The 23,067-nt window shown below is 42.6% G+C and overlaps 1 protein-coding gene across 2 annotated transcripts in view; it reads left to right on the plus strand.

Moving 5' to 3' along the window:
• Positions 1–23,067, plus strand: part of LOC109399785 (synaptogenesis protein syg-1) — a 611,559-nt gene that overhangs the window by 270,051 nt on the left and 318,441 nt on the right. For both annotated transcript variants that reach the window (XM_062860224.1, XM_062860225.1), the window contains exon 5: positions 8,203–8,362. In XM_062860224.1, coding sequence (XP_062716208.1) covers positions 8,203–8,362 — 160 coding nt within the window. The remainder of the gene's footprint in view (positions 1–8,202; positions 8,363–23,067) is intronic.

Genomic DNA, 23,067 nt, shown 5'->3' on the forward strand with positions numbered 1-23,067 from the left:
CGTCGAAAGCGATACCTCAAATTTCGTGATTTTTCAAGATACATCATTCTGAGTCGTGTTTGAGTTATCCGAAATAGTTGCTTCTGCGATTCATTCTGGGACTCCTCCAAGAATTCCAAGAATACCTCCATCGATTCTTGAACGAATTTCTCAAGAAATCCCTTTATGGATACATCGAGATATTTATTGGTTACGTTTTTTTTCGCTATCAAACTGGCCGGAGATAATTAGGCTGTAGATCGAGCAGTGAACAGTGGGCGTAGAGTTTCGTTTTTGTCGTTCGTTCACCAGGAGTATACGATGCCAGGAGTATACGATGCCAGTCGGGGTCATCTTCTTCTTCTTTATGGCTCTATATCCCCACTGGGACTTGGCCTGCCTCGCTTCAACTTAAGTGTTCTTTGAGCACTTCCACAGTTATTAATTGAAGAGCTATCTTTGCCTGCTACTGCATGAATTGGTACATTGTGAGAGACTAGCACAATGATACACTATGCCCAGGGAGTCGAGAAAATTTTCCCGACCGGAACGGGAATCGAACCCACTGTCTCCGGATTAGCGATCCATAGCCTTAACCACTAGGCTAACTGGAGTCGGTGGCATCAATTGTTCAAATCGCGTTCGCTTAGTATCGTGAGACATCGTGTGCAAGGAAAAAACGGGGATAAGTAGAAGCAGAAAGAAACAGAAGATCCGTGTGCCGAGTTCGTCGGAAGTAACGTCCTAAAGACGATGCCACTCTAGGTGGAAAAATTGCAAAAAAGCTCAAGATGAACGTGATGGAGATGGTCTAGAGCGGGGCGAACGTCTGATGGCAAATCGTTACGCTGATCAATATTGGAGCAAACACTTCTTCCTGGCGGCCCGAGGAAGGTAATTGGGAGGGTATTAACATATTGTTGACTGGAGGCGGGGGTCGTGGTCACCAGGCCCAAATCACGGAGACGTCTTTCACAAGCATCCCAATTATTTAACCCTTCCGTTACCAACCCCCCCTAACGAGAGTGCGAAAAAATACTCTTTTCGTTATAACTTTTTTGTTTTTCAATATTTTTCGACCAAATTTTGACACAATAAGCGGATATACTTCTATTTTAAGGATTTGCTAGGGATTGTTGGAATGGCTACCTGGTTCCGGAGTTATTCCGGAACCAAAATGGGTCATTCGATTCTGCCATTTTGGAAAAAGTAAATAGCCGTTCAGTTTTCAGACCTAAGTGCACTAGAATGATAAAAAAATTGTCTAGAAGTCCATCCCGGTCACTACGTGCCTTGGAACCCGTTTTACGAATGTTCCGGGGAACCGGTTCCGGGGTCAATTTTTGAATATGATTCAATCCCATCATGCGACACCTCAAACTTCATGATTTTTTAAGATGCATCATTCTGTGCTGTTTCGGCGTTGTCTGAAATACTGTTGGCCATTTTGGAACCGGTATTCGGATTTCCCGGGAATCGGTTCCGGTGGTTCCGGGGTCCAATTTTCGAAAATAAACAAACACCATCATGCGACATATCAAACTTCATGATTTTGAAAATTATAGCACTTTATCATAATGGTTGGCCACTTAGGATACATTTGGCCATTATGGAATCGGTATACGGATTTTCCGGAATCCAGTTCCAAGTTTTGAAAATGGTTCAATTCCGTCATGCGGCATCTCAAACATCGTGATTTTCAAAATACATCATTCTGGGATAATATTGCGTTATCTGAAATACTGTTGGCCATTGTAGAACCGATATTCAGATTTCCCGGGAATCGGTTCCGGTGGTTCCGGGGTCAATTTTTCGAAGATAAACACCAGGAATTCCTACGGAAGTTCCTACAGGAATTCCTCTGAAAATTCTTCTAGGAATTCCTCCGAAAATTCCTCCAGGAATTCCACCAGGAATTCCTACGGAATTTCTTCCAGCAATTCCTACGGAAGTTCTTCCAGGAATTCCTACGGATGTTCTTCCAGGAATTCCTCCGGAAATTCCTCCAGGAATTCCTCCGGAAATTCCTCCAGGAATTCCTCCGGAAATTCCTCCAGGAATTCCTCCGGAAATTCCTCCGGAAATTCCTCCAGGAATTCCTCCGGAAATTCCTCCAGGAATTCCTCCGGAAATTCCTCCAGGATTCCCTCCGGAAATTCCTCCAGGATTCCCTCCGGAAACTCCTCCAGGATTTCCTCCGGAAATTCCTCCAGGTTTCCTCCGGAAATTCCTCCAGGATTTCCTCCGGAAATTCCTCCAGGATTTCCTCCGGAAATTCCTCCAGGATTTCCTCCGGAAATTCCTCCAGGATTTCCTCCGGAAATTCCTCCAGGATTTCCTCCGGAAATTCCTCCAGGATTTCCTCCGGAAATTCCTCCAGGATTTCCACCGGAAACTCCTCCAGGATTTCCACCGGAAACTCCTCCAGGATTTCCACCGGAAATTCCTCCAGGATTTCCTCCGGAAATTCCTCCAGGATTTCCTCCGGAAATTCCTCCAGGATTTCCTCCGGAAATTCCTCCAGGATTTCCTCCGGAAATTCCTCCAGGATTTCCTCCGGAAATTCCTCCAGGATTTCCTCCGGAAATTCCTCCAGGAATTCCTCTGAAAGTTCCTCCAGGCGTTCCTCCCGGAAAATATTGGTGGAACTCCCTGGAATAATTTTAGGGGGAACACCCGGAGGGACTCCTACAAGTATTCCTTGAAGAACTTCTGGAGGAGCTCTTGAGGCAATTCCAGGAGAAACTCCCGCAAGAATTTACAGGGAGAATTCCTGGAGGAATTCTCGGAGGAATTTTCGAAGGAACTCCTGGAGGAATTGTTGGAGGAATTCCCAGAATATCTTTTGAAGGAATTTCCGGAGGAATTCCTGGAGGAATTTCCGGAGGAATTCCTGGAGGAATTTCCGGAGGAATTCCTAGAACAATTTCCTGGAGGAATTTCCGGAGGAATTCCTGGAGGAATTTCCGGAGGAATTCCTGGAGGAATTTCCGGAGGAAATCCTGGAGGAATTTCCGGAGGAAATCCTGGAAGAATTTCGGAGGAAATCCTGGAGGAATTTCCGGAGGAAATCCGGGAGGAATTTCCGGAGGAAATCCTGGAGGAATTTCCGGAGGAAATCCTGGAGGAATTTCCGGTGGAAATCCTGGAGGAATTTCCGGAGGAAATCCTGGAGGAATTTCCGGAGGAAATCCTGGAGGAATTTCCGGAGGAAATCCTGGAGGAATTTCCGGAGGAAATCCTGGAGGAATTTCCGGAGGAAATCCTGGAGGAATTTCCGGAGGAAATCCTGGAGGAATTTCCGGAGGAAATCCTGGAGGAATTTCCGGAGGAAATCCTGGAGGAATTTCCGGAGGAAATCCTGGAGGAATTTCCGGAGGAAATCCTGGAGGAATTTCCGGAGGAAATCCTGGAGGAATTTCCGGAGGAAATCCTGGAGGAATTTCCGGAGGAAATCCTGGAGGAATTTCCGGAGGAAATCCTGGATGAATTTCCGGAGGAAATCCTGGAGGAATTTCCGGAGGAAATCCTGGAGGAATTTCCGGAGGAAATCCTGGAGGAATTTCCGGAGGAATTCCTGGAGGAATTTCCGGAGGAAATCCTGGAGGAATTTCCGGAGGAAATCCTGGAGGAATTTCCGGAGGAAATCCTGGAGGAAATCCTGGAGGAATTTCCGGAGGAATTCCTGGAGGAATTTCCGGAGGAATTCCTGGAGGAATTTCCGGAGGAATTCCTGGAAGAACTTCCGTAGGAATTCCTGGAAGAACTTCCGTAGGAATTGCTGGAAGAAATTCCGTAAGAATTCCTGGTGGAATTCCTGGAAGGATTTTCGGAGGAATTCCTAGAAGAATTTTCAGAGGAATTCCTGTAGGAACTTCCGTAGGAATTCCTGGTGTTTATCTTCGAAAAATTGACCCCGGAACCGATTCCCGGGAAATCTGAATATCGGTTCTACAATGGCCAACAGTATTTCAGATAACGCAATATTAGCCCAGAATGATGTATTTTGAAAATCACGATGTTTGAGATGCCGCATGACGGTATTGAACCATTTTCAAAACTTGGCCCCGGAACTGGATTCCGGAAAATCCGTATACCGATTCCATAATGGCCAAATGTATCCTAAGTGGCCAACCATTATGATAAAGTGCTATAATTTTCAAAATCATGAAGTTTGATATGTCGCATGATGGTGTTTGTTTATTTTCGAAAATTGGACCCCGGAACCACCGGAACCGATTCCCGGGAAATCCGAATACCGGTTCCAAAATGGCCAACAGTATTTCAGACAACGCCGAAACAGCACAGAATGATGCATCTTAAAAAATCATGAAGTTTGAGGTGTCGCATGGTGGGATTGAATCATATTCAAAAATTGACCCCGGAACCGGCTCCCCGGAACATCCGTAAAACGGGTTCCAAGGCACGTAGTGACCGGGATGGACTTCTAGACATTTTTTTTTATCATTCTAGTGCACTTAGGTCTGAAAACTGAACGGCTCTCATATCGAAAATTTACTTTTTCCAAAATGGCCAAATCGAATGACCCATTTTGGTTCCGGAATAACTCCGGAACCCGGTGGCCATTCCAACAATCCCTAGCAAATCCTTGAAATAGAAGGATATCCGCTTATTGTGTCAAAATTTGGTCGAAAAATATTGAAAAACAAAAAAGTTATAACGAAAAGAGTATTTTTTCGCACTCTCGTTAGGGGGGGTTGGTAACGGAAGGGTTAAATGCGATGGTTGTGGTTCGATCAGCTCCAGCAGTCTGCAATATGTTTGACGCACCTTTGAGAAACAAACCATCAAACGGAAATCTTAAGTTGTTGGAGAACGTCCATAAATTACGTCACGCTTTGAGGGGGGAGGGGGGGTTTAGCAAAGTGTGACGACTCATACAAAAATTTTAGAGGTCCCATACAAAAAGTGTGACATAGGGGGGGAGGGGGGGTTGAAAATGGTCAATTTTTGCGTGACGTAATTTATGGACGTTCTCTTGTGTATTAAGAGGAACCGTATGACATGACAAGACCTGCACTGGTGGTGGCTATCAATCACATCTCATCACATCATCGATTTATTTATTCATTGAACTTCTCTTAAGATTCCTCCAGGAAGTTCTGAAGGAGTTTTACTTGTAATTGCATTGCAGAGATTCCTCCAGCAATCCTTCCTAGATTTTCTCTAGAAACTGCTACTGGGATTCCTTCAGGACAATCTTCCTGGGATTTTTCCAGGAATTCTTTCAGAGGATTCCTCGAGAAATTCCTCCAAGGTGCCTAATGGTCTTTTTTTGGGAATTTGAGCAACCATTTATTCGTTTTTTTTTTCTCAGCAATTTCAGAAATAATTAGAAATTTTAACTTTGGTACCGTAAACCAGGGTCAAATTGATCTCCGGGTCGAAATTGATCAGACGTTTTTCAGTTAGATCAAGCATACTTTACATAGTTTCCTTCCAAGTATCGCGATGTAGGAATCCTATACTAAACGGTACATGTAAGGAAACTATTTAAAACTAGCTGGCCCGGCAAACTTTGTCTTGCCGTCTTGTGGTGGTTTGACAACTGTTGAGCTCAAAATAGCACCTTTGTTGCCTCAAAGGAACTTCAAACTCATTTTTATATATATAGATATACTTTGTCTAACGAAAAAACGTCTGATCAATTTCAACCCGAAGATCAATTTGACCCCGGTTTACGGTACCTTCAGGAATTCTATTAGGGATTGTTCTGGAGTTTTCTTGTAGCATTCCTGATGGGATCCTTCAAGGCAATCTTCCTAGTATATTTCCGGAGATCCCTTCGGTGATTCTTCCAGATAATTCTTCAAGGATTAACCAGGACTTTCTTCTGAGATTTCATCCAGGGGTTCTTCCTGAAGTTCCTCATGGGTTTTCTCCAGGAACTTATATTGGTATTTATCCATGTATTCCAGCTGGAATCCCTCAAGCAATTCCTATTAGAACCCCTGCAAGAATTCTATCTGGGGTATTTCCATGAAATCTTACTGAGATTTATCTAGAAATGTCTCAAGCAGAACTCCAGGTATTTATTCAAGGTACTTCTCTTAGGGTTCCCCCGGTATTCCTGATGGGGTTTCTTCTATAATTTCTGTAGTGATTCTTTCAGCTAAATCCTACTAAGATTTCTCTAGAAATTTCTTGTATAATACCTTGCAGAATTCTACGAACTTCCCCAGAAATTCCTTCAAGAATTCTTGGTGCGGGAGCATTTAAGCCAATCTTCCTAAGATTATTTCAGAAGTTCTTGCGGTGATTCCAGGAACATTTTAAAATATTTAATCCAAAAGTTCCAGCTGGGATCACTCAAGCAATTGCAACTGTGGTTCTACGATTCCTCCTGAAGAATCTCAGGAAAAATCTTTGCTAAACTTGGTGTGTATCAGTGTAGAACACTCAACGGCTGCAGGTCTTCATCGATAGATGCCTGCGGTATATAATTCATGCATGGTGGCCTCACAATTGGATCTCCAACGTGGAGCTCCATCGTCGATGTCATCAAAAGCCGATAGCGACAGATATTCGGGAGCGAAAGTGGAGGGCACACTTTTCGCAGGGGTGGGAACGAAATCTGCAAACAAGCGTTAGATTTGGAACCCAGCAGGACATCTCAGCAGAGGCAGACCCAGAGGCTCATGGGAAATAAAGGAAGTGGACGGAAATTTGACGTAGCTACAGGTCAAGGCAATGATGGGTGGCAATCGCCCAGGATGGAGGTCTTTCAATTCGGCCCTCTGCGCCACCTTGGCTGCTAAGGGCAGAAAGTAAGTATGTAGATCCATATTGAGCGATACCTTCTCGGTTAAGGCGGGGACGAGCGGGTAGCGGTGCTCTCGCCTAGGCATGTCTACCCTAGAAATAGGAGAGCACTGGCTTACTGGTGGACTCAAGCAATTGCGGAACTGTGCCAAGCCTGTCTACGAGCTAGGTGTTGAATGCAGCGATCACGAACTGAGAGGAGCGAAATTGCCTACGGGACCCACATTTTAACACCACATTTTAATATTAGGCTTCTGAACTGAGTTATAGACAAATGAGTCAAATGATTGCCAGGTGATCGAAAACATCCTTGGCGGGCGTGACTGCGGGAGGTGTACGCCGCTGCCAAAACTGCGCTGAAGATTGAGATAAGGGCAAGCAAGAAAGCCTGCAGTGCTGTCTCTGTCAGAGTGTGAGTGCGAATTAGTGAAGTGATGACTAAGATGAGATGATGGTCAAGATGAGAGGTGTAATGGCTCCTACAGATCAATCTCCAGAGATGTTGGAGGAGATCATCGAGGGGCTTATTCCGTGTCACGATCCTAGTCCTTGACCTCCTTTCGTAGGACAGCTGGGGACTGTGACTGGTGATAAAGAGAGGGTCACCGTTGCGGGAACAGCAAAATCGCTCAGCGTAGTTACGACCCCAGGTCCAAACGGAGCTCCGAATCTGGCATTAAAAGTAGCTATTGCAGAGGCTCCCGGGATGTTCCGGTCAACTTATAAACCAATATGCTTGATCGACACGGCGGGGATGGTGCTCGCAAAGATCATCCTCAATAGACTGTAGAGGCACACCTTTGATTATCCAGGATAACCTAACCTGAGAGCCTCCATAGCATTAGTGGCATTGCCCTCGATGATGGCCAATAGCTCAGCGATGTATGCCATTAAGCACAAGCTAACATACTGGTAGCGTTGCTGACGTGACGTTGGTCAACTGGGTTGGACCCTTGGTTGGACCCGAGCCCGCTGTTGGAAAAGGGTTTCCGGTAAGGGCAGGTGGAGGCCCACTGTCAGCAACCCCTTATGTGAGCTAGCTGATAGGGCCTGAGACTTCAGTAGGTCTATCGCGTTGCACGCAACTATCAGCTCTTGATGGTTGCAGAACAGTTGAATGCGGGTGTGGTGGCTTTCCGAGGACAAAGGGAGTGGTAAGGACCATTTGGGAAACTGGCTAAGCGCCAACATGTTAACTTCGTGGGTTCCCCAAAGCATCGATGTTCGTTGCTGCAAGCTACGTAGCTAACCTTGAGGCTGCGATGTGCACTAGCTCTTTTCTGGAACTAGGCCTGGTCGGTGGTTCCGGAGAGACGAAGGATTTAGTGACCATGGGACCATGTCTGTTGAGCAGATTATCCCCCTCATGACTTAAAAGTAAAACAAAAAATTCCAACCTACATGTTCTCAACGTTTATTTCTTCTTTCGTCTAATTCCAGGATCAAGTCGTCCAGCACAACTCCAAGACCGGTGTGATAATGAGCAGTACGGCGCTGGCGTTGCAAGCCGTCACCCGGCATCAGGCCGGCAACTACACCTGCATCGCGTCCAACGTCGAGGGAGACGGCGAGAGCAACACCGTGGATCTGAAAGTGATGTGTAAGTACACTGCATAATGCTGCTACCCACATATCTTCCAATACGAGACGAGTTCAATATTCATCGAGTCAAGTGTGCGAATCGAATCCCACCACGTGGTTACACCATTGTTGAACAACTGGTGCGCAGCCATTGAAAGAACAATTGCAATCTGATTACCTCCAGTGCAACGATTGCAACCGGGTCGGGTCCTGAAGTGTACACAAATTGATATATTATTCTGTTGTTGGGGGAACAGGTGACAACAAACCAGGGAAGAATCCCACTTCTGAACCCGATTACCCACTGTGTACATGCACTCACATCTACTGGCAGAGGTTAAGCACGGATGGCTCTGACTGAGTTGAGTTCCTGTCCTCACTCGACGACGAACGACAACGGAGACAGAACATTCATGCAAACAACGCGAAGCGTTGCCATATTAAAAATGTATACACACAACATCATCAAGCACATTGCTCGATGACTGCAAATTGACTTTCAACAAGCTCGTATAGCCGATAAGATGTACTTGTACCGAGCGGGCTTCTGTCGTCCGCTTCATAAGGGTGCTCCAGGACAGTGGTTTTTAAACCTGTGAACGTGACTTTAGGAATTTTTACTACGGAAAAATGCCTTCTGTCCGAAGGGATGATTTATTGAAGATGGTTCCTCCCGGCATTTCTTCCGAGGATTTACCAGGAATTATAGGGGAGAGGTTTTTCCAGCAACGCTTCCGAATATTTTTATTTCAGGATTTCCTGAAATTTGAAAACCCCTGCCATCTAGTGCCCCATGTATGTGCAGCGCATAGTTGGCATTCATACATATTCGTATTTGGCACCTCTTTTTCCCACGCGGCAGATCCAAGAATCTTCTCCGTGTAGCGGCGACATCTTACGACAACGATGGCATAGCAATCTTGCTCTCACCATTTCTCCACACAAGAAAGTGATCCAAGAGGGACAAAAAGAAAGTGGAAACAAAGTACTCAACATCATTTTCCTCCCTCCTGCGCCCAGAACTACCTCTGCCCGGCCAAGTTATCACCCACATTGGCTGTCTCTGCCTTCCCGGGAGTGGAAGCGATCTAGTGCAAAGAAACTATATACAAATTTGTTTCCATTCCGAACGTGTGACGACGAAACCGAGTCAAGCCAAAGGCGCGCGACTCTAACAAGCTGGTCGCTAGAGCAGCAGCCTCTTGAACTCTGGAGTCTGGGAAAAGAAAGGAAGAGTGTACTTTGGCTCCCGTCCCGAGCTAAATTGAGCCATGATGGTAAATTCGTTGTGACCTCCCGTCCGTCCTCCCGTACTCGGATGTCACTCTGTCGATGACAGGCCGGGCCGACGGGATCTGCCTGACTGGGAGGGATCCCGCGTATTCCCTGCCGTATTTGGTGACATAGAGGAAAATGACGCGCGACTCTTGCGACGATGCTGGTAATAATAGTGGCAATTTATGAAACGGATTACATCGTATTTATGCACGTACTTGGGGATGGTTCGATGATTCGCGTGATGGTGGGGAACAACTGTGGTAAAGTGGAAGATGGCAAATATAGATGAGCAAGGATGACAAGAGTGCTCTGTTGGTGATGTGAACAAATTGGTTCGAGTGGGAAGATCAAGACATGTCGTCGATATTTTTGGGAAAAATATTTTTCAAATTGTCATGAACTTTTGATAAGCATTGTAGAAAAATGGAGACTTATATTTCTTCTTGAGTTATGCCTATTTTTAAATAACCTGTATCTCTTCAAGTATTCCATTCATCAGTTAGGTATTCTGTGTACAGTTCAATACTAGTAAAATGAACTCAAACTATTACATATTTATATTTAACATTCCGTAACTCGCGCGGTTGACTACTAGGTTGACTACCTGCGTCAGCACCACGCTAATGCTGAGTACAAAAAGCGAGATTTTTCCAACGTGTTGTACAAAATACAACAGCGCGATCGTTAGAGGGTTAATAAGCCCCTTGTGTTTAACCCTTATGTGGCAGGCAGGGTACCCGGGTACCCAGCACCCATTTAAAATACACGGTGTAGAAAAAAAACAAAAAGTTTGTCGGCCACATAACGGTTGATTTAGTTGTCACTTATTGCGTTACTTGAAAAGACTAGGAGATGAGACACTGCAAAGTCAATCTACAATGAATAGAATAGGGTAACGGTTGTAGTTGTATTATTAATTTTCAATTAAATTAACCATACCACAATCAACTTCCGAGTGCCAGGGAAGCTCAACTGTGCCCTATGGTCCTCTGGAAAGTAGGGGATTGCTGTCAGGTCCTACGAGCCAGCCGTAAAAAACCATTGTAACGGAAAATCAGCAACACAATATTACGAACCTAAACCAACGGCAAAGACTTCAGCTAACAAAAAGGACTTCCGATTGGAAACTCGGTACGTGGAACTGCCGATCTTTCAACTTCATTGGGACCGACCGCATACTCACCGATCTACTGAAGGGGTGTCCGGCCATTTGGCCGAAAGGGTCATTTGGCCGAACGCCGTTTGGCCGAATGCCATCTGGCAAAAAAGGGTCATTTGGCCGAATGCCGTTTGGCCGAATCGTGATCAAAAGAATTCAGAAGAAATTTTTGACATTCTATCGGCATGATCATCAGACATATTTCCTTCTTTTAATCATCTTTCTAGTTTTGACATACACAGATTAGTTGGCGTTGAAACTGCCTATATTTTATCACAGATTTTTCCTTCTTTGACTCATAGGCTGTTGTTTCAAGTTATACTGAGGCTGGGAACAGTGGTATGGTCACTTGAGTACATCATTCATTTTTCGGACAAACGGCATTCGACCTGTGGTAACGACCTAAAAGGACCATGGATAATATCACGCGCTGCGAAGGGAAATGATCTGTCCATGCGCAAGGTAGCAGAGAGACTGAGGATATGCACAACAAAGTGTGTAGGCCGAAAGATGAGCAGTGCACGAGGCGCGCACGAAGCTTGAACGAATATTAATTGAGACTCTACCACATCCCCCTTTCTTATTTTAAGTTTTATGCAACTGGATAATTCAATACAATTCATATCAAAATGAGACCTTACAAATGTTAGCTCTCAGTTGAATCTTTCCTGGCCTTCTTATCACAACACTTGACCACGGTCACAAAAACTTAATGATCGTAAACATCTTATTAAAACAGTAAATTGAAAGCATTTTTTTTTCACCTACACCCTTGTTCATTAAATCTACGTATATATCTATTCCGGCTATTTTCAACAGTATAACATGAATAGTGACAGAAACATAAAGGCAAGGCCATACCTCTCCCTTATTCTTCATAAAATTAGCATGAATGCTATTCCAATAATATATAGCTTATAAACAATACCAATAAAATATAACAACTCTGCTGCAATACCACAAATGAACAAAATTAAATTCTGTTATTTTGATAAACAGTGTAAAGCAGAGGACCAAAACCATCGTATTTGCCCAGGTGACAGTATTGGAATTTTCAACTATGATTCTTTTTTATGACAATGTTCCATGCAACCTATATACATTTAGAGTTTGTACAGATTCATAGTTACAATGGAACCACACGTCAAAATAAAAAAGAAACGATTGTGGATTGAATTTTGTGTTTGAACACATTGTTGTTAGTATACATTTTATGTACCTCCCAACCAAAATATCACTAAGTTGACAATCTGCTTGTTATATAGCGGACTATTTGAAATTGTTTTTTTAATTAGAATCTCTAGCAAATGTTCATCATCGTGATGACAATCCTGAATTAAAGATCCAATAGAGGTGGTATGCATGACACTTGTTCCACTGAACACCAGCCATTGACCTTTGAATAGCGTAAACTTTTTGAAATACAGTATAATACAGTATACTCAGTTGAAAGCTAGAAATAAGGCAAAGACTCTTGCTTTACAATAAAGCGCTACAACATTTGTCCACAGCGTAACGTTTCATGCGAATACATATTAAAAGTACTTCCTAATTCTTTAGGGCCGAAGGGGTCATATATGACCTCTGCGATGAAACCGAGTATAACAAACGTGTTCGAGACCAGCGCAATTGGTTCAAAATTTCCAATTGCTCTAATATCCCTATTTGTGGATTATTTTACAATAATTTAAGGGCAGAACAGAATACAAAGAAAATACATGTATTTCATTGAAACAACCACGATGAAGACCATGTTGTTATAACTTTTTCTTCTTCATAATCAAAAATTATACAGTGCTGTTTCGTTCGTTGGAGGTTCGTTAGATGGGCTGTCTCCCTGGCTGAATGTTCGCTGTTTGGGGCAAACCCCAACTAAAAGCACTGTCAACAAAATAGATGTAAAAACGAGTTTGACGTCTGACCGCCGTCTCATCGCAGCTCCTATAAACAGAACGCTTGTGCAAGTATGTGAGTGTTCCGTGACGTAATTCTTGTCACTTGCGTGTGTCTAGAACATTCTGATCAGTTGTCATTTGCTTCAACGTACGAACACGGTTCGCTAATCGGGGCGCAACCAGCGAGGTCAGGCTATAATCGGAACATTTAAATTTCATAGCTCAATGCATTGTTTGCCACATACTGCTAAGATGTATTGGTTTACATTTTTTTTCAGCTAGCTTGTTTTTCTTAAATCCTGGAACACATACATTGATTTCTACGGATAAGGTCTGTTGATTCTGGAATTGAAATCGCTCAATGACGATTAAAACACTTATTCTTAGTTCTTAGCACAGATGAGTGTATGTTTTGTTTTCTGTAATACTGCAACCTACTTTACAATCATAAGAACACTGTTTTTCGCAGCCAACTTTAAAACATAAACATAATGATCATCATCTAACGTATACTTTGTTCAATTCCGGATAAAATTGTACTTTTGTCTTGAGTTAACAGCTCTTCTATTAGTTTTTTTGTCTGTATTAACGAGATTTTTAACCCTAGGCTAGTTTATCTCGGGACCCACGCTTTACTTCCCATCCAAAGGAAGAACCCACGTTCTGTGAGTATGTTGGGAGTGGGATTCGATCCCAGGTCCTCGGCATGATAGTCTTGTGTTCTATCCACCACACCAGATCCGCTCCACACTTCTATGAGTTCTATTCTCCACCCTTTTCAACAATTGTAATCAGACAACTTATAAACTAACTGGTAAATGTATATCTCCTCTTCAAAAACGGCAAGCTGTTGAATGACAATCACCGATGATCTATTTTTTTATGTACGACAACACTTGGGGACAACATATCATGATCATTCTTATAAACAAAGCAAATTTTGTCATTTTATTCGATTTTTTTTTTGCTGTTGACAACGAAATTTGAAATATAACTATGCTTAAGAAACAGACTAGATCATTTGCGTTGAAATAAATTCTAAACAGCAATTTGTTTATTTTTTCATGACTCATCAATATCAATATTGTAAATTCTGTCCTTTTTACAATCTATACATAAGTGCTGTAAAATATATTCACGTATATTTATTTTCCGTATACCTATAAAATCAATTTTTTTTCTGACAGAATAAACTAAGGCATGCTCTTTTTTTTATAGGCTATCCAAACTTATTTTGAGCACAGTGATTACATTTTTACTCTACTCAAAACAAAGGGTTTAAGTGATTAATAAAGGAAAAACTTTGGTCCATGGTCGTTCGTTTTCAAATAGCATATGATATGCTTACATTACATATGATTTGGTACTGCTGCGCATTTGAGTCACCTTAGCATAGTCATTTTTTTTTTTATTAACGCTATTATCGCAATTTATCTAAAAGCCCTGATTCTTGCGTAATCCAGAAACGATAGCATCATTGAAGAGTGATACTGCCACACTTCAGAATCTCCCATCGTTAAGGAGCGCATATTTTCGTGTCATGCAAGTGTGGAAACGTAAAAGGTCACATTTTCGCAACATTAAAGAGCAATAACTTCCAAAATCACACCATTCAATAGCAATAACTTAACCCTCCTTGAGCATTAGGGTCGTTTTCGACCGTATACTAAATCGTCGAGCTGTTCCCAACGTGATGCATTAGGAAGGTTAAGAACGAATACTCTCGCATCATCCAAGAGCGATTATCAATGAGACAGTGTCTCGCAACATTCAAGAGCGAACACTTTCGCATCATCCAAGAGCGATTATCGATGAGACACTCTGTCGCAACATTTAAGAGCGAACACTTACGCACCATCCAAGAGCGATTATCAATGAGACACTTTCTCGCATCATGCAAGAGCGAACCCTTTCGCATCATCCAAGAGCGATTATCGATGAGACACTCTGTCGCAACATTTAAGAGCGAACACTTTCGCATCATCCAAGAGCGATTATCTATTAGACACTTACTCGCAACATTCAAGAGCGATCAGTGATGCGGCACTTCATCACAACATTTAAGAGCGTAAATACCTAAGTTCTAGCATCATTTAAGAGCGTACATCCTCACATCGCACAAGAGCGAAAACTTACAAGACCGCATTTTCGCAACATTTAAGAGCGATAAATCATGAGGCTACGTACTCGCAACATCCTATATTTTGCGTGATGCACTTTCTTTCATCATTTAAAAGCATAAATTTGTTAGAGCAGATTCTCGCATTATTTCAGAGCAAACTCACTCTCATCCAATTAACGCTATAGCATACGATATGACATGCACTGAAGAATCAGATACTGATAGCTATCTCACTTGAAATAGTGTGCCTTAGATCTATACATTTCCATATCATTAGCATCATCTTTCAGAAGGCAGTTTTACATCATTTGAAAAAGTCATGGGTGATTGCAAATTATATCATTACTCCTTTTTCAGCGTTGACCTGTAGCATATGTAGCAAATGTATTGTTTTACATCATGAACTAAACAAGCTAAACGGCTAAATATATGTCCTGCGAATCTTTACGCATGTGTCGTTTAATACAAAGCAATAGTTGTTAAATATTACTCAAGACTAGCTCAAAGTTTCATTGCAGTTACGTTAGCTTGAGCTTGAGAACCTTACTTTGAAAGAATACTAACCTTTTAAATTACAACAAGATAATCGTATGTAATATTACTACTACATATTTTTTTCATTGTCAATTGTAGCTTAACACAATCTATAATTAGTAAACTTTTGCATTACTACGCCTCCTATTTCTAGAAATTTATCCACTCTAGTCATGAGACATTTCCAAGGAGTGTGTCCTAGTCCTTTTAGTTATACATGATAGTGAGCAACATCTTAAGTTAATAACTTACATAGGGTGCCTGTACCAATTATGGCACTACCTAAGGATAACTATTTGTACAAAAATAACGAGAAGACCAACGAATGTCACTAATATTTTAAAAGATAGTTTAGTATGCATACTTTACAAGAAAAATATAAAAACGGAGCCAAAACTACTTTTAGTATTTATTACAGCGTGTGCCAATGATAGGAACCATGTACCAGTTATGGCTACATTTTTAACTTCGGTTCCTTTTCGCACTATTTGCATGCATTTCTTATGGGATTTGCCATAATTGGTACACTATGGCGAAAAAGGGTGCAAGGAAGCCGAAATTTTAAGGAAAAAGATTTATTTCTACCATAATTTGAGCAAAATGTGGACATTAAATGTGTGCAACCATCTTTTGAGAACGTGATCTGTTGTTCACATTTTTATTATTGTTGATATATATCGTTAAAGGGTGAAAATCAACTATGGCGAATGATTGGTACTATAGCCATAATTGGTACACTTACCCTATAACATCTTTTCCTCACCGCACACGAAAATTTGATTCCGATGTTCCCACAATCTGCCGACAATGCAATACTAGTTGTAAGTATTTTCTTTTTTTGTAACATTACTAGTACACTCCTAGAGAACTTTACCTTTTTGCAATTCAGTTGTGTAAAGAGGCGTCATTTCAATAACAAAAAATGATTATTTCAAGAATCATCAAATCATTCTAAAAGTATTATTAACCAAAACCGCTCAGTATGTGTGCCCGCTACAAATATCATCATGACCCAAAGTGCGCCGAGTCTTCCGATTAGCAGTCGTAAATCATTAAATGCACTTCACGCAGATCTTGTGCATTATACCAGAAATTAAATTGGCATAAATCCATCGAAAATAAACTCATATCCAACAAACTAATCATAAGATCCAACATTATGTGATCACTTGCTTCTGGCTCCCTTAATGCATCCATGAAGATAAATACTTGGCAAAAAAATCAACATACTCACATTATTCATGCACATGTCATTTGACCTCAACTTTGCATTTGAACTCGTACATATTGTTGAACGAAATCCGTTCTTGCTCAAAGACACAACAATAGAATCGAATGACATACCTTTTCTCTCGCGGCTATTCAAAAGCGTGACCTTGGATGGCTTTATCACTTGCTGCAGCAGCAGCAGCAGCAGCAGAAACAATGTTGAACAAAGCGGAATGAAAATCTTCCGTCCCGCTAAACACATCACTTTCTCTTAATTTGATTATCTGATTTGCATGTTTCCATCGACTGCTGGATCAATCGCACGTTTTAAATGAAATAATTCATTCAGTGCTCGCTTCTCTTTTTGCAAATAATCGCACAATTGATCAACCACTCCGAAGCCCACGATCGTTCACTTTTCCACCATTCCCCCCACGCTGTACACATCTGAACACTATTTCTTTTCCAAATCATGCTTCATTTGATTTCTCTTTTCACTAAATATTGTTGACCGTTGAAAATATACAATCACAGGATTCTACATCCTCGTCGCCATCTTGTGGTAACGACCCAAAAAGGACCATGGATAATATCACGCGCTGCGAAGGGAAATGATCTGTCCATGCGCAAGGTAGCAGAGAGACTGAGGATATGCACAACAAAGTGTGTAGGCCGAAAGATGAGCAGTGCACGAGGCGCGCACGAAGCTTGAACGAATATTAATTGAGACTCTACCACACGACCAAATGGCATTCGGCCAAATGACCCGTAACCACTGAAGAACCGCGGGTTCGGCATCGAAGCGCTGCAGGAGGTGTGTTGGACAGGATCTGTGGTGCGATCGTTTTGAGGTAATCATACCATCTACCAGAGCTGCGGCAACACACGCGAGCTGGGAACAGTTTTCATCGTGATGGGTGATATGCAGAGACGCGTAATCGGTTGGTGGCCGATCGACGAAATAATGTGCAGGTTGAGATTCATGGGCCGATTCTTCAACTTCAGCATAATAAACGTGCACAGCCCACACTCCGGAAGCACTACTGATGACAAGGACGCATTTTACGCGCAGCTCGAACGCGAGTACGACTGCTGCCCAATCCACGACGTCAAGATCATCATAGGAGATTTGAACGCTCAGGTATGCCAGGAGGAGGAATTCAGACCGACAATTGGAAAGTACAGCGCCCACCAGCAGACGAACGAAAACGGCCTACGACTCATTGATTTCACCGCCTCCAAAAATATGGCCATACATAGCACCTTTTTCCAACACAGCCTCCCTTATCGTTACACCTGGAGATCACCATAGCAGACGGAATCTCAAATCGACCACGTTCTGATTGACGGACGGCACTTCTCCGACATTATCGACGTCAGGACATCGTGACCTAACATCGACTCCGACCACTATCTGGTGATGGTCAAACTGCGCCCAAAACTCTCCGTCATCAACAATGTACGGTACCGGCGACCGCCACGGTACAGCCTGGAGCGACTGAAACAACCGGATGTCGCCTCAGCATACGCGAATCTCGAGGCCGCGTTGCCAGACGAGGGTGAGCTCGATGATGCCCCTCTAGAGGACTGCTGGAGTACAGTGAAAGCAGTCATCACCGACGCAGCCCAGAGCACCATCGGGTACGTGGAACGGAATCGACGGAACGAATGGTTCGACGAAAAGTGCAGAACGGTTTTGGAGGAGAAGAACGCAGCGAGGGCGGTAATGCTGTAGCAAGGGACCCGACAGAACGTGGAACCTTACAAACAGAAGCGGAAGCAGCAGATCAGCCTCTTTCGGGAGAAAAAGCGCCGCCTGGAAGAGCGAAGAAATGGAACTGCTGTGCTGTTCCCAAGAAACACGGAAGTTCTATCAGAAGCCCAACGCATCCCGAAACGGCTTCGTGCCGCGAGCCGAAATATGCAGAGATAAAGACAGAGGCCTTTTGACAGACTAACGTGAGGTGATCGAAAGGTGGAAACAGCACTTCGATCATCACCTGAATGGCGTGGAGAACGTAGGCACGGGAAACCACGGCAACGGAGGAAACGACGACGCCAGTGCAGCGGAGGACGGAAATAAACCACCTCCCACGCTGAGGAAAGTTAAGGATGCCATTCATTAGCTTAAAACCAACAAAGCAGCTGGTAAGGATGGTATCGCAGCTGAACTCATCAAGGTGGGCCCAGAAAAGTTGGCCACCTGTCTGCATCGGCTGATAGTCAGGATCTGGGAAACCGAACAGCTACCGGATGAGTGGAAGGAAGGGGTAATCTGCCCCATTCACAAGAAAGGCGACCATTTGAAATGTGAGAACTTCAGGGCGATCAGTATTTTGAATGCTGCCTACAAAGTGCTATCCCAGATCATCTTTTGTCGTCTGTCACCCAAAACTAATGAGTTCGTGAGAAGTTATCAAGCCGGCTTCAACGACGGCCGGTCGACAACGGACCGGATCTTCACTGTACGGCAAATCCTCCAGAAATCGTAATAACAGGTCCCAACGCATCACCTGTTCATCGACTTCAAAGCGACATACGACAGTATCGACCGCGTAGAGCAATGGAAAATCATGGACGAAAACGGCTTTTCTGGGAAGCTGACTAGACTGATTAAAGCAACGATGGATGGTGTGCAAAACTTCGTAAGGTTTTCGGGTGAACTATCCAGTTCATTCGAATCTTGCCGGGGACTGCGACAAGGCGACGGACTCTCATGCCTACTCTTCAACATCGCTCTGGAAGGTGTGATGCGACGAGTCGGGCTCAACAGCCAGGGAACGATTCCCACAAAATCCGGTCAATTCGTGTGCTTTGCGGACGACATTTACATTATTGTCAGAACATTTGGTACGGTGGCAGAGGTACACACCCGCCTGAAACGCGAAGCAGCAAAGGTCGGACTGGTGGTGAATGCCTTAAAACAAACTACATGCTGGTAGGCGGAAACAAACACGACCGGATTCGTCTGGGTGGTAATGTTACGATAGACGGGGATACTTTCGAGGTGGTGGAGGAATTCGTCTACCTCGGATCCTTACTGACGGCTGACAACAACGTGAGCCGTGAAATTCGGAGGCGCATCATCAGCGGAAGTCGATCCTATACTACGGGCTCCAGAAGAAACTGCGGTCGAAAAAAGTCATCCACTGACTTATAATGACTTTTAAGCGGGATGGGCGCCAGATATGTGAATATGCAAATCGGCATTGCAGTTTTGAGGAATCAAAATGACTGTTTTAGATTTGTTCATAGTTTCATAAACTATATATGAGTATAAATAATTCCCCCAGGATTTTCTTCCATAGCTTGTTGCAGCGATTCCATCATGGATTCCTCAAGAGATTCCTTCAAGAATTCATATATCTTCGAGGATTTGTCCTGGGATATCTTCAGTGGTTCCTCCTCTTTGAGGTTTCCTTCAGGAATTTCTCCAGAGATCCTTCTGCAGGGATTTCTCCATATATTCCTTCCGGAATTCCGCTAGAGATTGCTCCAATAATTCCATCTGTAATGATGCAAAGTATTTTTGCAGGAATTTATTGAAGAAAAATCTTTCAGAAAATTATACTAGCAATTATTTAAAAATAATCCAAGAATTGCTTAAAACATTTGTACAAAAAATTCTATATGGGTCCATACAAGTATTCCTTCAAAAAATCGCCCAGAAATTACTACAGACACGGATTTCTTCAGATTTTTTTTCCAGAGATTCCAACAAAAATGCTGCCAGGAATTCGCTAAGAAAGCTTTCCTGAGATTCCCTAAGGAATTCCTCATGGGGTTTCTTCAGAAATTTCTCCAAGAATTCCTGCAGGGAATCACCCGCGAGTTCCCTCTACAATTCTTTGAGGGACAAGTTCCGGGATTATTTTAAAAATGTCTGCACGAACTCTTCTTGGGATTCCTTCAGAAACTCCTCCAGGAATTAATCCACGATTTCAGGATTTCCTTAGGAATTTCAGCAATTTCTTCAGCACTGAGATTTCCTCAGAAACTTCTTCTGGAATTCCCTCAGAAATTAAACTTTGTATTTCTTCTGGAATTCTTCCTGGGATTCCTCCGGGAATTCCTCAAGGGACTCCTCCGCGAACTGCTCAAGGGATTTCTCCAAAAATTCGTCAAGGAATTTTTCCAGGATTCCAGGCATTCCTCTAGAGATTCCTTTAGGGACTCCTCCAGGAATTCCACCAGGGATTCCTCCTGTAATTGTTCCAGTGAGTCATTAAAAGAATTCTCCAGGAATTCATTCAGAGATTGCTCATGGAATTTTTGCAGGGAGTCCTCCAGGAACCCCTCTAGAAATTTCTCAAGGAATTTCTCTAGAGATTCCTCCAGATATTCTTACAGGCGGCATGTTCCAGGGATTTCTATAGGGATTCCTCCAGAAGTATCCCAGGAACTCCTAAAGGAATTCCTTCAAAAATAATTATCGCAGTTCCTCCAGCAATTTCTCCTGGAAATTCTTCAGGGATTCCTTAAGAAACTTCCCCAGGGATTTCTTCAGGAATCCAGGGATTCCTTCAAAAGTTTCCCCAGAAATTCCTCCAGGAATTTATCCAGGAATTATTCAAGGTACCCGAGTAGAGGAAAAGAGCTCAATAATAGCATGTTTTGATATGGATATCAAAAAGTGATATGGGTTTGATTGACATAAGAGATAAAAGATCTAAAAATAAAATCAAAAATTTACTCCTGGAACATCATCATCAAATCATATTTAGATTTTGTAAGATCTAACCAATAGCAGCGAGCTATTCGTTTGATCTTGAAATATCAAATTTTGATATTGTTCAGATGTTCCAGGAACATTTTTCAGATATTATTTTCAGATCTTTTATCTCTTATATCAATCAAACCAATATCATGTTTTGATCGTCAGTATTTTACCTCTACCCGGGTATTCCTCCAGGCATTCCTTTAGGATTTCATCCAAGCATTTCTCTGTGAATTCCTCCAGGTATTCCACCAAGAATATCTCCAGGATTTACCATTCAGGAATTTCTTCAGGAAATTTTTCAGGGCTTCATCCGGAAATTTTATCAAGTATTTCTCCTCCAGGGATTCCTCTAGAGATTCCGCCAGGAATTTTTTCATGGATCCTCCAAAAATTGCCCCAGGAATTCCTTCAGGGATTCCTATGAGGATTCTTCCAGAGATTCCTCCAGGAATTCCTCCGATGATTCCTCTAGTATTTCCTTCAGAAATTCCTCCAAGAATTCCTCCAGGAATTCCTTCAGAAATTTCTCTAGCAATTCCTCCTGGAATTCCTCGGTAAATTCCTCCTGGAATTCCTCCAGATACTTATCTGGGAATTCCTCTAGGAATTTCTCCAGAAATTTCTCCAGGGATTCCTTCCAAAACTTATCTAGGGATTCCTACAGGAATTAATTCAAGGATTCCTCCAGGAATTCTCCCAGGGATAGTTCCTGTTGGGAATATGCAATACAGTTTCCTCTCAGTGTGGCATTCGGCGAGATCGAAGACGAGATCAACCCTGCGAAAACTTTCCACAGCAGAGCCGAGCGAGCGCGCCACGCGTGCATCAATGAGTAGTAGACCTGTTCACTTTGAAACTTTTTTTCTTCGATTCTCCGTGACACATCAAATTATCAATCCACATGCAAAAACAAGTCTTCAGTCCAAAATTGAGCCAAATTGATAAAGATTTAAAGGTGTATCAAATCGATTTTGTGTTTTTTTAACCGTTTTCACAAAAAATTACTCATAAATCCAGAAAATTGCTCCGAAAGGGTGCCGAAAATACCGTTAGGATATAGTTAGAACAATATTCTACAACTTTGCCGAAGATACTACGGTGTTTAAATTGCTTATTTCGAAGCTATTCAATAATTTTAGTTGAAAAATCACGAAAAAACACGATATTTTTACGATTTTACATATAAAAGTCATGTAATTTTACACTATTTTACGTGACTAAATTAATTAGCTATTTCTCCTTTGTGTAACGAACATTTCGTCCATACATCGTTTTTGTGTAGGAATTCGTTTTCATTGACTAATTATCAAAAGTATGTCACGTTGATACTAAAAATCGCGTAGAGTTGCCAGCACAAATTAAAACAAAGTTACCCATGATTAAGACGTAGCATTATTCATTCAGTCCCTTACGTTAAACCCGTTCAGACGTGATTAAAGTATTTTTCTAGTTTCATTCACACGAAGTGTTTCATTCCGAGTCCGATTCCCTTCTTTGGCTATTTCGTTCCCATTGTGTTTTGTCCACCTCTGCCCAACAGTTCGACGGAATAGCCCCAAGAATTCTTTATGGATTTCTCCAGGAATTCCTCCTAAGATTCCGCCATGATTATGTCCAGAAGTTCCTCCAGAAATTCCTCCTGGGTTTCCGACAGAAATCTGTCCAGAAGTTGCTCCAGGCATTCCTCCTGAGGTTTCTCCAAAAATTGCTTCAGGGATTCCTCCAGGGTTTTTTTTTTCAAGAATTCCTACAGAGATTCTTCAAGAATTTCTCTAGAAATTTCTCTGAAGATTCCTCCAGGAATTCA

Source organism: Aedes albopictus, chromosome 3 (genome assembly GCF_035046485.1).
Source record: "Aedes albopictus strain Foshan chromosome 3, AalbF5, whole genome shotgun sequence".
NCBI lineage: Eukaryota > Metazoa > Arthropoda > Insecta > Diptera > Culicidae > Aedes > Aedes albopictus.